This window comes from Halyomorpha halys, unplaced genomic scaffold (assembly GCF_000696795.3).
Source record: "Halyomorpha halys isolate HHAL.00 unplaced genomic scaffold, Hhal_1.1 Scaffold1035.1, whole genome shotgun sequence".
NCBI classification, from domain to species: Eukaryota; Metazoa; Arthropoda; class Insecta; order Hemiptera; family Pentatomidae; genus Halyomorpha; species Halyomorpha halys.
In genome coordinates, this window is record NW_027107491.1 from 56242 (window position 1) to 75561 (window position 19320).

At 29.8% G+C, this 19320-nt stretch overlaps 1 protein-coding gene across 6 annotated transcripts in view; it reads left to right on the top strand.

The window, feature by feature from the left end:
- Nucleotides 1–2059: 2059 nt before the first annotated feature.
- Nucleotides 2060–19320, top strand: part of shn (schnurri) — a 206277-nt gene continuing 189016 nt past the window's right edge. For 4 of the 6 annotated variants that reach the window (XR_001344255.2, XM_014432195.2, XM_014432194.2 and 1 more), the window contains exon 1: nt 2060–2205. Coding sequence is in view for 4 of the 6 variants with exons in the window: in XM_014432195.2 (XP_014287681.1) it covers nt 2166–2205 (40 nt within the window). In the remaining 2 variants the exon portion in view is untranslated. The remainder of the gene's footprint in view (nt 2206–19320) is intronic. The other 2 variants (XM_014432199.2, XM_067045847.1) reach the window with 2 other exon arrangements.

Sequence of the window (19320 nt, forward strand, 5' to 3'; positions counted from 1 at the left end):
TCTCTCTCTCTACATCTCATTCGCTGGTTGTAAAAATACTTTTACAGTTGTGAATAAACTTAATAAAGTAAAAAAAAAAAAAAAAAATTTCACATATCTTGAAACGTAAAACCTCATCAATAGTGGAATAGAGATTCAATTTTTTTTTTCTTGGTAGATTACAAAGGCTCATTATTGAACAAAGTCGAAAAGCTAACAAACAAGTGACTATCGACAACCCATGTGATAAATGCCTGTAATTGAAGCATTCGGTCGTGAAACATGGGTTCTGAATTTTTTTTATGAATTGAAGTTTTTGACGATATCTTATCCCTTAAGCTTATTTCATAAGTTTTTAAAAGAATTAAGAGAATGTTTTTTTTACACATTAAGTTATGGTAAGTAATATGTTAGGTTAATGGTAAACCATGGTAACTGACAACGATGGCCGCCCGACGCAGTCTGTTTCTTAATGATAAGAAAATTAAATCCAATAGTTTATATGTCAGTAATTGTTTTGAAGTAAAACAGGTAAAGAAGTGCAGATCTTTTTTCTTATGAGTAACTATAACATATTGGGTTGTATTTTCTGTGCGAGGTCGGTGCAGTCAGCAAAAATACACAAATAAACAAAACTTACTTATTTGTGCCGACGTTTCGACCTGAATTTCAGGCCTTCATCATGGATGCTTAGGCAGAGGTTCTGTCTGAAGATTTAAAAGGTTTAATTTTCTTATCATTGAAGAACAGACTGCGTCAGGCGGCCATCTTTGTCAATTACCTTGTTTTACCTCCAACCAACTATCTTAGCACTTACCATAACATGATGCCATTATTATTTAAAAAAAGAAAAGAAGTTTCTTATTCATCCTTTTAAAAATCTGTGAAATAGACTTAAAGGAATAAGATTAAGAAGAAGAGTAACCGTTTTTGTTTTTGGTTCAGTTTTTGATGTTCTTTTGGTTGTTAGAAGAAATTCTGTAGTATGTTTTACTGCTGGTTTTCCCATTCGGGTTTCTAATCAAAACATATAAGACGGGAATTATTTGTTCTACCTCATATTTAGTGGTAAAATCTAATCATATGGAGCAGTTATTGAATTCATTCATAACTATTTCTATTTAATTTTTCAAAGTTGATATCGCGATTATTATGTCATCAACTAATTTATATATAAACGGGATATGAAATGGGATTCTGGAGATAACTGAATCTAATAATTCTTGAAAGTAAATATCTGCCAAAACTGGATCAATGGGAGATCACCGGGCCTGCGAACTTTTGGATACAGATTTTTTGAATTATATTTAATTGAAAATATCCTCTTTCAACCAGATTATATAGAAGTATACAAAAAGTTGCAAGGAGATGATAAATGAGAATTGACAATTGAAAGAGAATTGAAAAATGGGTGATTTCCCTGAAGAAAGGAAGTGATTTGATGAAAACCCCTCTAATGTTTTAGTGAAAAGATGAAATAATATTGTTTAAATATTAAAAATAATTATTTAGTAAGCCATGCATCATTAAATGTAGGTTGGTAAAACAACAATAGTCATTGAAACACAAATTATCTATTCCAAACTAATTAATAAAATAAAAAAGTACTTATGCTGATATTAAAAAACAAGGATATCTTTAGTGAAATTTAAAACCATTTTTATTGAATGTAATAAATAAATAATAATGTTCATCTATTTTTATTAAATTGATAATTTTTAATTAATATTATTTCTTTTTTTCACTAAGAGTTAATGGATTTGTTTGATCAAATCACTAACATTTTTTAGGGAAATCAGGCCACAGAGTTGTTATTTTAACATCTTTTGTGAATTGATGATATGCCTGAGGGGTTAGATCATATCCCTACGACATATACATACTTATGTACATTTTTGCTCTATTGCATTGAGGATAATATCCAGCTGTAACCGCAAGGTTCGTTACGTCTACCCAGCTGTCTTGACCAGTGACAGGGCCAAGACTCGGTATTGACATTTCCTGGGCTGCGTATGGCGGCCGAAGATGCTGTTGTCAGGGTGACGGAGTTTGGGGGACCCGCCGTTAGAGGCGTTGCCGTCGCCACGTGGATTTCAGTCGTCGGGGTGATCCCGCAGTGCGATGGTGGTGTTGTTAGCTTCTTTAGTGGTCTGGTGATGGCTGCTCTCTGACCTCAGGGACGAGTGATGCCGCGAAGGAAGCCCCAGTCGGCAGTCTCAGCAAAACGTAAGTCAAGGCAACTTTACAGAAATCTTTTCTCGAATCTGCCAAATCGTCCAAGTTGGGCTTATGATAAGGGGACTCGAGGTTATCAGTACTTGTTTGACATTTAACACCAACAACAAATATATCGAATTTTGTAGTTTTGCTACAATTTCTGTAGGTTTGACTCGTTGAAGATTCATCGGTAATGAGATGTGGGCCTCCAATATGTTCCTTCGGGAGCGGAAGTATTTAAAGTTGACAGGACCATCAATTCTGCAACACTGCCTGTAATAGCTTCTTACATGTTCTCTATGAATCATTACTATTTTATTTGGATCATAAGTATTTCTCTCTCCAATTTTTTTTATTTTCTTTCGATTAATCTCTCTTTAATCAACATTTGTTCTTCATATCCCCTCTGAAAGAAATCTTTTTATTAGTTCATTCATGAAAATTTCATACTTTGGCAGATTTATTTTATATAATTATGTTAAAAGGAATTTTTTATAAGGATATCAAGTATTCGTACTGGATTTCTCATCAAATTTCTATTTGAACTTACATCTTGCAGTTCCTAAAAGGAAAAATATTACACTACACAATTATTAAATATTTAATTTATGTCAATTTTGTTAATGATGTATTTTCATAGAGAAAATTAAAAATATATGTATATTTATTAGACAAATCATGAATACTGCAAAAGCGGTTTGAATCAGATTAAGGGCACTGAAGCTGACGATCCGGCGGAAGTGACTTGATAACATGATTAAAGAACTGTATTAAATTGAAATGTGCAACCCAGGCAGGTATTTCATTTTGAATACAAATGATCACGTATTTTAGAATATTTTTTATTGCCAGAAATAGTGCAATAATAATGGTATTAAATCGTCTATGAAAAATATCAGTAGAAAACCTTTGTAGGGTGAAACCAAATTTTTAAGAACTTTTTTTCAGTTTACAGTCTGTTAAAGTTTAATTATAGTTACATGTTTATTATAACTGTTTATCTGGAAGTTATTGTAACGCTCCTCTCAATTTTAGCCCATTAAAAGCCAAATTTATTTTAGAATGAATGCCTTGGGGCCAGTAAGTGTAAAGGAAGAATTAGAAATTTTTGCAAAATGTTTGTTTTGAGTTTTTCTGAAGAACCTTTTTTTCTTTCTATTTATTGAGTTACTTTTCCACAGTTCCAGTCTATTTTCCTCTACTAGTAAAAATATATAAATGTTTTAACAAATATAGTAGATTTTTTTAAAAATTCTCTACTTACAGATTTATATCAGTGGCTTGTCATACCCTCGCTCCAAAGCATTCAATTTTTTTTAAATTTTAATTTAAAACAATATTTATCAATGTTTACTGGTTATTATACCTAGTTAGATATTAATATCTGACTTAAACTTAAAAAATTAAAGGATTTTATGTGTTTATTAAACAATAAAATCTTACGAAAAACGAGCAATATTTTTTTGTCTCAATAATAATAAAATGTGATCTATAAGTAAATCCTGGAAAATAGGTATTTTTTTAATTTTATATATAATGAATAAAATAAAAAATAGGGGAATAAAAAAATTCCTGGAAAATTAGTTAACATGCTAATGATTAGATAAAAAATCCTTTCATTAACGGACGTTCTCTAGTATTAAAGTTTATTGAAATGATGATTAAAATTTGAGCATATTCAATCTCAAAATCGTTTCTTGTCACCTTATCATAAAGATATTAAACATTTAGAATCATGATATAAAAAGGCGGGAAATTCTGCTTAGAAACTTGGTTTATGAAGGTAGCCATTTAGGAAATGAAGTGATTTAGTTACTAAAAAAAAGTTACATTTTCAGGAAAATGCCCTTTTAAAAAACATTCATAAATATAGTTCATGTGTAAATACGAATGAATTTCTTATTATGTATAAAAACATAATAAATCACTTTAATTTATTCCACTTGAACTCCATTATGAGCCAAAAATCTGTTCATTGGGGAATTTCTTCTGTAGATTATTTATACATGGGATATATTTGTATTTTAAGGGAAATGGAGGATGGGTTTTAGCATTTCTATATTTGAATCAGGAGTACGTGGATTTGTATTTATTTACTGTTTAAACACTCTGATTTAAATTCTTCCAGTGCCATGAAGCAGTTATCTTGAATAAATCAACCCTTGTCTTCGTACATGTCGCTCTACAGAACTGTGACGTGAAATTAAGACCAGATTTAATTAGTTATTATTATTATTTTTTTTTTTTTTAGTACGAATAAATAAAACAAGTGCTAATTATAGTTTGCTTTATATTTACAATAAATAAATAATGTACCTATACCTCGTTGTTTTATTGAAAGGGCTTCTTGATTTTGGAAGTGTAGGTATTGGATTAACTATCTTTGCAGTTATATAGTTAGTTATAAATAGTTTATAATGATTTTCCTATGTTAGTTAATTTTTTTCCAAATGAAAGTTGCTTTAATTAATATTTTTTCTTTTTTTGAATCCGTTTTAATTTTATTTAATGATCCCCCCTGCCAAAGGACACATTTGGCCTAATAGTAGGAACCATATTGATGTAAGTAGCCCGAACCGTGAGAGGGAACAGGCTGTGTGACGTGTGCTCGGGGATTCCTCGTGGTGGGGGTAGCTGGAATGTGCAACCGCGTCTTAAGACCTTCCTGAAAACATCGTTTGCTCTGTTTATAAGCGCATCTCTCACTCGCCAATTATTTACGCATACCCGTCCCTCCTTACGTATGATACTAAAAGGACGTTACACTCCTTGATAGGCTACCGAAGGCCGAGGTACCAATCTTCCCGAGTAAGGGCAGGCAGCTTCGCTACGGAACAGTTCCAACGGTGCTTGAGGTCGTCACGAGTTACAAACCCTTCAATGTTACAGATGTCAACAGTCAGTTTCTTTAATAGGTTGGCTGGATCAAAATAAACAGAACTCTTATCAATTCTTATTCTAAAATAAATTATGTAACTACTTTAAATTAAATAATAATTATCAAATATTAATCAAAACATTTTGGACCACATTTAAGATAAAGCTATGTAAAATTGATATTGTTTTATTTATACAAAAATTGTATTTTATATATTCATGTATTCTCCATATTTTTGCTATGTTTTGGCTGTGAATTTGTTAAATGAGTTTAAATATGTAAAGCATGTTATGGAAGGGAAAGCATTGGCAATGTATGTATTATTAAAAGAAGATAGTTGACAGTATGGAGTAGATTGGAGGAACATAGTCGGCGGTCAATAAATGTATCAAAATAGTAAAAGAAAACTATTCATTGTAACAATAAACAGTTTTCTTTTACTATTTTGATACCGTTATTGACCGCCATCTGAGCTCTTTCTACAATGTATGTGGTATTTTTCCTGTTACTGAAAATGAGATGTAAATGCCACAAGAAAAAAATAACCAACTATAATCAGCTGTGAAAAGGAAAAAAAATTAAATACTTGTAACAAATCCTTCCTTTCTATATAATCTAATCACTACTTCGAGACTGGTTTTAATGTTTTAATTGGAATGGTCAGGGGTTTGCATTATCTTAAAAGTCAGGGAATTCCGAAAATATTTTGTTTAAAAAATAAATAAAGAGGTACTAAATAAAAAAGTGCCTAGTAGGGACTTTATCAACTTTCTTCTGAAATATATAACAAATATATGTATATTATTTTGCAGTTTCATTTTTGTTTAACTCATGTTGATTTCAAAATGATTGTATTATTTTTAAACCGTTGAGTGCTAAATATGGCATAATTTGCAACTAGACTTCTAGATTGACAATTAATTAATCAATATTTTGACAAAAGATTTTTTTTTTTTGCATTTTGTCTTTATTTACTTCCTTATTTGCGGGGATGCAGGGAATTTTATTAAATAGGGGGGAAACTCAGGGAATCCGATTGACAGACTCTCTAGTAAACCTGTACATTATTTTTTCAATTTACAATATTTTATTCCTAGTTAATTTTTTGTTTATGGCGCCTTCAATGTTCTTTTAGTTATATAGATGGTATAACATTGTATTTGAGAAAATAACATCATGAATATATATATATATATATCTCATATATTCATGATGTTATTTTCTTAAGTTATAATAAAATAATTTAGCATTATAAATTATAATAATCTGAAAATATCAACATGGTTTTTTTTTTATAAAAGCATTCCTGCTTTAATACAAAATACACGCATTCTGATTGCTCGTCTTCATAATTTTCGAGCAGACCTATTTATAAAGAACATACCATTGAAAAGGAAAGACTTAACAGATTGCAAGATATCGGGGACTGAAGATGAGTGAAATTAATTTTTTGAGATAAGATTTACTCCTCGCAAATATTCAATCAATTTGTTATGATTCACCAAAAAGTTCAAACATAGGTAAGAGAAGATGGTTGATTGTATTGTATATAAATTTTATGGATTTTATTGGAAACAATCGAGGTGACTTATAAACAAAACAAAGAGTTAATTGTTCAGTAAAATGTCAAGTATCAAGTGTCAAATATATGTATGTATATACACACATACAAACGAAAATAGATGAACCGAAGTAAAATATAAGAAACAAGGATTAAAAATAATAAAAAAATAAATGATGACAAGAATGATACTCTTTAATTGTTTATTTTTATTCAGAATGACATTCTTAATTAGTAAAAACTTTATTGAACTATTTCATCCGTGTTCCTAAACTTGGAAGAGCTAACCGTGAAGTCAAAACATCTTTAACTTGTTAATAATCCTCAGAGGAGATCCTACGACGGAGGGAAGCTTGTGGGAACCTCCTCCACCTGCTCCCAGTGACCGGTTTGCCGCAAGGACCTCCGGACAGACCCTTGTTGCTCACTATTAACTGCATTCACATGCTCGCTCTGTCATCCGCTCCATTGTTCATGCCTCCTCCTCTAAACGATCCCCCCATTCTTGGTCCTTCATGAAACAAGTCTAGCCCTAGACGGCGCAATTGTTGTCAGGCAATCGGATCTTTGTTGATACTTGCCTTAAAAAAAATTTAATAACTTACCGATATCTCAAACTATCGTCTAATAAAAACTAATTAATGCTGAGGAAAACTTAATAAATTACTTATTTACTTTATATACATAATAAAATGATTACTTTACTTCATTTACTAATGACCAAGGTCCGGATTTTTATGCAGTGAAAGTATTCAATGAAAACCTGTAAACTACAGCTGAAAATATATAATAAGACTGCTAGAATGTCACATGGATTACAAAAGGTCCTGAATAATGAAATAAATAGCAGGGATTAAAAATGTCATTAAAATAGTTTTTTCCCTGATTTTCATAAACCAAAATATGTAAATAATTAAAATAAATAATAAAGAACAAACCGAAAAATAAATAAGAAACGCAATGTGAGACATTTAATACATGAAAGTTTTAGTTTTAGATCTAAACATTAAACAAAGTTTGAAGATCACGATAAAGAACAACTGACACGCCGATTTAGTTAACTATATCAGAATTATATTAATTAGTATGTTTTCTTAGTTATTTTATTTCTCTTGGTAAGCAAATTGAAATCATACTGCGTTTAAATTCTGGAAGGATGTCATCGGTTAGACAATTTTTGTAATATCTAAAAACAGTCCCTGATCAAGTTACATATATAGAAAAAACCAAAACAGAAAAAACCAATAGATCTAACTTTTATGGACATATTGTTTTGTTTAAGATATATTTTGAGCAATAGTTGCAATAAATAGTTGTAAAAAGCGTTTCTCGAGTTTTGGGCTGGTCCATTTAGGATTTAAATTTAAACTAAATGACGCACTTACTATTGGTATTTTAAAATTAATAAATATTACCTCTTGTAAAGTAAGTGAGCAGCAAACTTAACATGAAGTGAGTGTAATGTTAAAACGGACAGGTGGAATTTCGGGAAATGAAAATATCCATACCTATTGTTAGAGGTGGATTGTTTTTCAAATTTCAGAACCCCTATTATCATAAATTGATTAATATTGAATTGTTGAAGATAGCACGTATTATATAGTTTGTTGTATTACAAACTAAATTAATAAAAACTTTCGATTTTAATCTGAAATAATTGCATTTTTATTTATCATTTCCATTTTTTAAAAGCTGTAATATTCCAAATATGCAAAATAAAACTTGGCTAATTGCATCTAGGTATACTGATGAAGCTTTTTGGTCAGCGATTTAAAGCAAAGTATGTTATACTTATAGGCATAAAAATCCGGGCCTTGCTTATAACATGAACATACTGGACAAATTAAAAATAAATATATATGACAAAATACTTAATTAACAATTGTAATTCTGTGTGATTATAAATTGTTTAGCTAAGAAATGTTATAAGTCAGTTATACATCTCCTTAATATAGTATTTTTTTAGTTTTTATTGAAGGATAATTTTACAAGTTGTCATAATTAAAGGCAATAAGTAAATATTAGCGTTCTAAGTATTACATTATACTATGTGGATAGAAAAAAAAAGAATGGAAAAATGTAAATGATTATCATAACGACAAAGTTATAAATTGACGTGGTAATAACTGGTAAAATAATAATTTATAGACAAGATAAAAAAAATTAAATTGAAGTAAAAGTGCGTTTATGTTAAGTACATGTTACACTCATTAAAATCTTTATAATGTAAAATTCTCTACTGTTGCTTTTTCATAAATCTATGGGAAAATACTTCAAATTTTTTGCTCCTATAAGATTCCGGAAAAATTATTTAAAAAAAAAAAAATGACTGATAAAATATTGCCATATGAGTACAGAATCAATAGTTCTGTTGTTTCATTAATAACACCTTTGCTAGAACACTTATAAAGTTTTAAGTTTATCATTTTTGTTATTATTTATTGAAATCATTTCTTGGAATTTGAAAATTGACGTTTGAGAAATGTTACAAACATAAAGCAACTATATAAAAAAAAAAATGTTTACCCTTGAAGGAACGGACGGTGCAAGAATAATTAAAATTTAATTATTATTAAAATTTTATATTTAATATGCAAACTATAAAGATAAGTTATTTTATAGAGAGATCGGATTGTTATTTAAAACATTTATTTACTGTTAAATTTTTATAACTATGTTAAATGTGTAGGTTTAGTATAAAATTATTTCAAAATACAATTGGAGGAATGGAGGATGGGCCAAAATTGTGAACCATGAAAGTGCTTATATAAATATCGAACTGTTTACTGCTGATTTGTTGTTTATCATAAAAATGATGGTATCAGTCTTGATAATGCCTCAAATTGTGGAACGCTGGCTGGGTAGTCAACTGGAATTAGAATATCCCAATATAACCAAAATAAATATGGCCACAAAGATATTTTTTTTATTCAGATAAATGTAACATATTTTTTAAAAATTAATATATAGGGTTCATATTATTTTTAGAATGTTTGTATGCACTACTGTATAAATAAACTGGCCAATGTTGTTTATTATTTTTGGTATTGGTAAGCAACTGGACTGTTGTGGTGGTTCCAGCTGGACAATAGACGGTACTGCCCCAACACGGAGGACCCTCAGGAGACAGACAGTCGGACGTTGAAGGACGTTACAACCTGCAGTGACCTCCCCAGTACTAGATAGGACAATAGGGCTGGACCCTTTGTCAATGGGCGACAGGTTTGGACCACTGCCTCTTCTATTTGCCCTTCAATCTGCAGCATCGTTTGAAACAATTATATGTACACACACATAATAATAAGTACTAATACTATGGCCTGACGGAGCAGTAGGTTAGATTCCGACAGCACCCAATGGTCAATTCTTCTTGATAGTTATAAAATAATTGAAGTATATTATAAAGTTATTATGTACTACTGGATATTTTAGACTAATCTTTAGACTATTGATTCTTATTATTATCGTGTATCTGAAGCATGATCAATTAATTAAATAAATAGCTCTTAATTGGGGAATATATATATTTTTAAATTTATTTAATGCAATTTACAACTGTACAAAATCATACAATAGGTAAATATGTTGTATGTTTCATATACACTTGAAAATCTTGGGAAGGAACCACCCATTGGTGGTACTTCAAACATTAATTTAAATTAGAAGGTCCCGTGGCCATCTTCTTTTCAGACGCCTCGGAGGATTATCAGGGATTGTTGAGGATGAAAGATTAAGAATTAATGGGTTAGGATGGTTAAGGAGTTTGAAATGAAAAGACGCATATCTGTTTTGGGTCAAATCTGCAACGAATGGGATGTTAAGGTCTTTGTGAATGAATTTATTTGTAACGTAATAAGGAGCATCAAGGATTTTACGTAGGATTTTGGATTGTAACGATTGGATGCGGGAAGAATTTGATGGTTTGGTGGAGCCCCAGAGCTCAATTCCATATGTCCAAATTGATCTGATTATCGTAGTGTATACTAATTTTTTGTAGTGAATGGGAAGTTTAGAGTGTTTGTCAAGTAAGTGTTGTAGCAATCGAAATCTACGAGCATTTTCCTGTCGTTTCAGTCTTGTGTGTGGATTCCAAGTAAGTCTCCTGTCAAGATGGAGTCATAAGTATCGAATCTGTTCAACAGGCGTTAGTGGAGTGGTTTAGAAAGGATACTGTAGGACAGGAGGGCAGAGATTTACGATGGAGAGTAAAGGTGATCTGGTGGGATTTGTCAGGATTTATTTTGATTCTCCAGTTTTGACACCTTTCTTCAATAGATGTTATGTGTGCCTGTAGTGTTTGTGATTGCATTAGTTGGGTCGTTGTTTACAGAAAGTATACATGTGTCATCAGCGTATGTTGTTAGGACTGTGTTAGGGTGGGTTGGGATGTCAGCTGTATAAACCGTATAAAGAATGGGATCTAAGATACTACCTTGAGAAACACCGGCGGACTGAGAAAAGAGAGAGACAATATTTTTAAAAAATAGTCCGGTATAGTTTTGTACATTTTGAATATCCTTGTTGCTATGGGAGTAAACTTTGGTCTTCAGAATAGTTTAGCTACGCCTGAGTACGATCTTTCAGTTAATGAAAAGATGGTGGGGAATGTTTCTGTATCAAAAGGGCTATCAGATTTTGCATTTTGATAAAATGATTTGGGTTATGAAAGAGTTACACGACTGACCAGATTTAACTAAAATTATCCGGCTATTTTTCCTTGGTTCAATAGACATTTGAACAGTCTAACGACAGGAGACGTCAAAACTCCTATCACTAGTCTGCTTTAGTAAGATTTCAAATTGAAATTTGTTGAATTGTGATGGAGTTCAGTCTAGACCAACTAACATGAGTGAAAGACGACGGACATCTTTTCAAGAAGAAAAACTTCAGAAGGCGGTTTAAGGTACATATACATATGTATTTTGAAAATTTCTTTATTTTAATTTTAAATTCTTTAAATAAAATAACTAATCGTTTTAAATAATTGACCTTCAAATTTTTGGCTGATAAAATTTCAAAATATCTACTAACAACTGTTATTCTGGGATTTTGTCTATTATTTGCCAAATACACATTTTCAAACCTTCTTTTTTTTTGGGGGGGGGGGTATATTCATATATATATATTCTAGGGTATATTCAATCAGGATGGCATTGGTTTATCCCCTGGATTTTCACCCGTTGTGTATCCACATCAGTGATGTGTCTGTCTTGAAGGATAGCAATCGTATATTATTCACATGGCGTAATATCAAAAAGTATAGCAATTTAAACAACTAGTAATAATAACCATCAGACGGGGATTATTTTGTACGTGGAATGAATCTAATTAAAGACAAGTTAGTAGAAGTTTTAGAATGTACTATTTGTTGTTTATTTCGTTCAAGGTCTTCATGTACTCCGCCAAGAACTGCTTAGACAGATTATCCTAAAAGATACCAACCTTTCGTAGAGTCTGAGTGATAAGGTCACTACTTTTTAGGAAGATATTTCAAAGAACAAAAGTCTATAATCACTGGTAGGATTTGAACCAGCGCCGCTCCTGACACAAGAACTCAAAAGGCGATGATCCTAGACGCACTGGAACCACTGTCTAAGCTTAGACTATTATATACATCATCATAAATTATAATTCTATTACATTTTAGATAGTTTTTTCTTTCATTTGCATAATTCGATTTTTTTATTTTCCATTTTTTTAAAAATATTATTTTTGGTTTATTTCTAACCCTTTTCCTATATTTGTCGTTATTCTACTTTTATATATTAGGCCAACCCCTTCTATATGTTATTGACTATACATAAAAAAATTTATGGCAGAGTATATAGTCAAAGGAATGCGTCGACTAGAGAATATGGCGACTACACCACACCGACATATACAAGTGACCGAGATATAATAAATACGAGTGAAGTTATAGCATCCTGGGAACTGAGCGTGTAAGTAGTTGATGTGGATAAACAATGGGTAAACATCCAGGGAATAAACCAATCGAAGCACCATAGTGCTTCGAATAAGTGGGTTTGTTGAAAAAAAAAAAACACTAATTGATTGTGAATTCATAAATGAAATGCCATCCTAATTTTTATTTTAGCTTTCAATTATAAAATGTAAAATAGTGGAAAAATGTTTTGCTCGAAGAAAAAAAAACTTTATGAGCTTTATATCAGAAGTTTCAAGATTATTATTAAATTTATTTTATAATTCTAGGAATCGATTTGAAAATTGATTTAAGTCTGAAATGTTTTCTAAGTAATCAATATAGTCGAAGGTTTAAAGTTTTTTTAATTTCCCATAAATTATTTTGTAAAATGATATTTTTATTTGTAACACTTTTAAGTATTGAGGAGCTACTTAACGGCTTATAAGCTAAAACTATATAATTTTGAAATTATTCTTGGAGATAAAAGTAATTATTTAATGTATATAAAGCAACTAAAATACAAACTACTACTAAAAAAAACAAAAAAAAAACAACCTAAATATAGATAATTTGAAAAAGGCAACTAATGATATATAAATACATAGACTGTGTAATGTATTTATATATACACACACACACATAGAGTGTTACAAAATAAAGAAATGAAATACAACAATAAAGGAATGAATAAAATACAACTTATACAGAGAATAACAGTGGATATGATTTGTATATATAGTAATTATAACAATAATAATTATTTAATGATAACAATTTACAACTAATAACTTAATTATAATGAAGCTAATATAAGATGATAAGTGAAGTAGACTAAAAATGAGAAAGTGAGAGTATAACTATGGAGCTATGTATATCTAAACCATATTTGTATTACTAAGTTTATGCGGAATATAATGAAATCCAAGGCACAATGTGAAGATACAGACACATTTCAGGCAGTTATTCGGTTAATTAAAATCAATTATTAAGATTTACAAAAGTAACTAATCAAAGATTTTTTATTTAGTTTCTTTTCTTGATATTAGAATCAGGTTTTTTGTTGGATATATTTTTATATTTAGGAAACGACATGTTTATATTAATAATTGATAATCATATTGACAGACTTTACCCCATTGGTTCACAATAATGCCTCTACTCTTATTCTACCTCGAAATAGATATGACGGGCTACGTGGCAGGACTACGCAGAGTAATCACCTGTTATTGAAAGGGCGTTTCAGTAATTGACTCCTGTTCTACTTGTGGCGTTCGTGTTGCTGAAGCAGCACCGTCTGTAGGTTATTGCTAGCCACGAGTGTCTTTCGAGTAGCAACTTTGTTTGTTATCATTATTCCTTTGTTTTGATGACGTTTCTTAGCATCATTACTGCGAAATATTGCAATTGTCACGGACGAACCAAGTGGGGGCTCCAAGCATATTAAGATATGGGGCCTACAAGATTAGGGAATTTGTTTTCTCAACAAGTTGTTCTTCGTTATTCACTCGGATTATTGACAGAAATGAATAACATAATAAACTCAATGTTTTATTTAACATTTGAAAAGTAGCATACACATTTTTAAAAAAACTTAGATTCTTACAAGCGATCGAATATAAATTAGGGAAGGAAGGAAGGCCCTTTAATTAAAAATTAACCAAAATTAATTAAATTTTACTATCCATCTTATAAAATATTTTTATTTTAATTGTTAAAAATACATAACGTCGCCTTGTTTTGACTAGGTTTTAACTCATAAAATTGAAAAATTTTCGTATTCCCTTAGAAGCCATTCACAACAAAGCTCTTCTTCAACTTCCAAATAAATTTCAGAGCCGTCGGTTGAAAATTCATGTTTTTGGTAGTTTAACATAGTTTTACTGAGATGGAACGTGTAACTTGGAAGCACTGTTTCTCTAAACTGATAACAGCAGTTACAACTTAGATAAAAATAATTGATACAGAAAACGGCATTGTTAATAGAGGAACTTTTTATAATTGATTAATAGTATAATAATAAGAATACAAATAACAAAATTTTTATTTAACACGAATCCATCCGTATCAATCGATATATAGATGTATATTAGGTTTCCTATATTAAAAATTGTATTTAATTTATTAGGTGACTACAGTTGGAAAATTTAAACAAAACATATACTCAATGCTAATTTTTGTTTTATTTATGGATTTTCAGAAAATTTTATTAGCAAAATTATTAAAATTTACAAAACTGATAACTTATTAAAAAAATTACTATATAATTAATTAGCAAAATTAACTAGTTTTTAACTCATCTACCAGTATCTAGAGTACAGCTCAATATAAGAACTATAAGTACTGATTATTTTTCCAAATCTAAACGTTTATTTACATATATTTACCTAATCCCTAATTTATTATTTATTTATTAGATATTTTCTTTCATTGATAACTGCGTTCAGAGACCAAAGTATTATTTTTAATTAATAATTATTAAAAATAAAGAATGAGAGGTGAGGAACAAAATATAAATGAAGTAATTTAATTTTTTTTTTTAAATTATCATTATAACAACTGTGATTTTCACATGTGAATAAAGGTATTAAAATTGTATATCAAAGTGTATGTTTTTTAATCTATGTTTGTCTGAACCAAAGTTTACGCTTTTGTATCGAAAAAGTAGTGAACAAACTGATATAAATAAATAATTTCTCATGATTATTACACAAGTGAATTAAAGCATATGGGAATTATGCATTATGATAAAGGACTCTCATATAACACACCTTCACAATCATTTTAGGTTTTGTATTATTGTATAATTTTGTAATTTATATGTGAACGACCCTAGTGGTTGAAAATGCATGAAATAAATAATCAAATTAAGCCCGTTTGGTTTCAAGAAAATTACTTTCCTTTATGAGAATTATGTAACCATTTTTAGTTGCATATACAATTTTTAGTTTGAATGGAGAAAATAATAATTATGAATCGCCAAGATAAGAGTTGTCCACTTCTGTGTATCGATAGTTAAAACTAATCGATAGGTCGTTTAGTTTACTGTCGACAGCCAGTTCTACCAAGGACGGGCTGATGAGTAACTCTGTCGTAACCGTGTGACGTAAGCTTCCAACGACTTGTATTTGCATCGAGTATATTCCGCGCTCTCTGGCTAGAAACGTTTTTATATTTTGTATTTCGCCGATCAATATTAATTGAGCATACCTTCTAGATAGATCTATTTCATAAAGTGTCGATACATTATTTAAAATATATAATTCATGAATATATATACAAAAAAAATCATTAATATTTATTAAAATATGTTTTTTTAGTAGAAGTCATTGCAAGTTATCTTCAAAACAAAACCAATCTGGAAATGTCTATAACGACTCACTCACTGATTACTGTATGTAGAAATCGACAACTACTATGAAAAATGTTACAAAAAATTAACATATAGAATTGTCAGTGAAAACATACGACACATAAATCCGGTCTTTTGTGATGTCCAAGCGAGTTATATTTTTAAAAATCAATTTAATCATGAGCTAAAAATCATCGTTTCCTATTTAAAATTGAAATTTATGGATATGTGTTTTATTTTTATGAAAGCCAATTTTTTGCTGCTTTGCTTTATGTTAAAATAAATTTGTTTTACTTCATTTTGAATCGAATGTATACACAAGATTCTAACGTAGACCCTACTGAGGTCCTCTTACAAACTATACCTTAATATTTTTGTATATATAATTATTGTATGTAATATATATTATATATAATAATATATTGTATATTGTATATATATAATATAATTAAGGTGGAAGGGCTATCAGAAAATAACTCCTATCTCCGGTAAATTCTATAAAATACGTCAAATACAAAATAAAATAAAACATTTTTTGTCAGATGTGCCATTATTAAAGCATTGAAACTATATTCTTTTTAAGATGTATTAATCAAAATTAATTTTAATATCAAAATTATTAATTCTATGATAACTTTTAAGAAATTATAAAATAAACATACTTTTGGTAATTATTAAAAAAAAAAAAAGGAAAATAGTTTTAATTAAACTGCTGCCCAAAAAAATATGTATTTAACTGGATAATAACTTGAAAGTCATTTTTATTATTATGTATCATTTTAGTATTATTATATTATGTGCATTGCTAGTACATTTTTTCTGTGTCTGAAGTCGAGAATGGAATGGTACGACAAATTTATGCGGCGAACAAAAAACAAATTATAGGCTATATTTTATTATACACCCACATCGATTTTCTTCGTTAAACTTTTTTACAATTATTGATTCTCTTTTTATCTATTTGAATGGTAATTTTTATACCACTATATTTAGGTATCGATTTTACCCCAAAGTTTGAAGTCCTTAGAGCCCACCCAATGTTGTCCTAATAAGTTTACCGTGGAGGCTGTCATTAAAAGAGTAGAACCCGAGCTGCTGATTATAATGAAGAAACACTCGAGAAATTTGCATTTACCTTTTTGGGGTCCCGCAGGGCACCAACCTTGGCCCAGTTTATTTTTTCTGTTTGTTGTTCAAAAACATAAGAAACATTTTTCTTCAAAGAAGTTTACTCTTTTTAGTCCTTTTTTGTTTCATTTTCTATCAGAACTTTTATGAATAGCTTTATTTTTTGTATTGCTATTCTTTTTATGTATTTGCGAGGAATTAATTAAACTATTTGTAGGTGTTGCTCATTATAAGGCGCCTGTTTGAGGTAATTTAGTGGCGGATAGCAATTCCTGGTAGCTTTTAGATGTTTACGATTTCCACGAGGTAAACTTAAGCCTCTTTTGTTGAAATAATTTGTGAAACAAGACCGACAAACTAAAATACATAGATATCTGTGTAGCATCATCTTAGATCATGAGTAAACCAAACTTAATGGCATTAAAGATTGTTTGATCCTTCTGTTAATGATCGCAATTTCTTTTTTTATTTTAATTTTATAACTGTAAGAATATGATTCATGAAGTACAATTCGTTAGAGAGTTTATTTTTAATAAATAATAAATAAATATAATTTTATTTTAATTGTTTATTTCTAATGCAAAACATTACTGGATGTCAATATTTCTTTTAAACATTTTACTTACATAAAGTCTATTTGCTAGCTCTTTTTGTTAATTATTATTGTAGCATTTTGTTTCTAATTTATTATTATTATCGATATTTTATTATTTCATTATTATTAAATTTCTACACCACTGAAGTCCATTTTCAATACCTTTTATATTGTTCTAAAGGGACTTGTTCCAGAATTAGTAAAGAATCATTATTTTTTAAGGAATTTTCCTTAATTTTTATTATTACTATTATCATTATATTTATTTTATTAGCACAGAGACAAATTAATCTTTTTTAAAAAAAATCGATCTTCGGATTTATGTGGATTTCTAATCCTATTTCTCTATTTGCTTGACCTTACTTCTGTTGTATACATCTGATAAAAGTAAGAATCATGAAATATTGAATTTTCTCGATACAGATAAGGATTTTAAATCGATTTATAAAAAAAATACAATTTATTATTGTCTTAAATTATAAGAGCAAGTTGTAACTTTTTTTTTTTTTTTTTAGAAAAATAAACGTGCATATATAGATAAATTTGGTATAGTAAATTAAAAAGATTATTGTTTTTTTAAAATATTAAAATCTATTAAGCTATAAAATTGTGATCTAAATATAATAGAAACTATTACGCCTTAATAGATTCAGATTAAACTAATAATATACTATATGTATGATCCATCAATAATCCTTAGGAACGATACTATTGTATCATTATCGCCTATGGATGTCAATTGATATTCAAATTTTTAAAGTAAAAAATAAATTTCCGATATGGTTCAAATTTGGAAGAAATTTAGGGATTGGTGTAAAACCGATTTAGTATGAATTTTATCTGATACATTTCAATGATGTCGCTTGCGAATATGGAAAATTTGTTTTCCTTGATAGTCCTATTTTTCACAAAGGGCTCGTAAGATTTGGCTCAGAGTTGGGGATAATTGTAAACATGGTCTATTATAAATTTTGTTAGATCCTCAATCCTCAACCTATATGAAAAAGGACTTCCCTGGATAGAACCATATTCCGTAAAGGACTCGTCACGTAGATTTTAGTCTCAAACGACAAATAATTGATCTTGAAATAAAAGAAATGATGTACCAACTAGAAATATGCAAAAAATGGATAATTTTCAGGAAATGAAATTTTCAAAAACAATATTAAGTTCTTTGGGAGAAAAAAGATGGATAGTGATGAAGCTATGCTCAACTATGTACTAGGTAAACATATTATTAACCTAAACTCCAGTTAACAACTGTTAGAAGAAAATAAATTGAAAAAACATTTCCTACTCAACTTGCTATCAGCGATGGAATGCAGCGATATTCAACGGAGGATCAGAGAATGATGTTGCTTATTGCCCTGTGAGGAGATGCTAAACTCTTCGTCAGGAGCCTGCTAATTCTTGCTGGTCTCAAGGTGGGAACCCCGAAGATATCTTCTACTTGCTGATCTTGTTTCAGTACCTCTCTTAAAGCAGATAGCGACCTACGTCTCTGTCGACCTTGCGGTGGTGCACAGGTCTCCACTGAGGGGAGCCCTTGTGCAACAGTTTGTTGTTCCGTGAGTTGTTTGCGTGCATTCCAGCAACAAGTTGATAAATAATAAAAATATACATCTCTCTCTCTCTCTCTCTCTCTCTCTCTCTCTCTCTCTCTCTCTCTCTCTCTCTCTCTCTCTCTCTC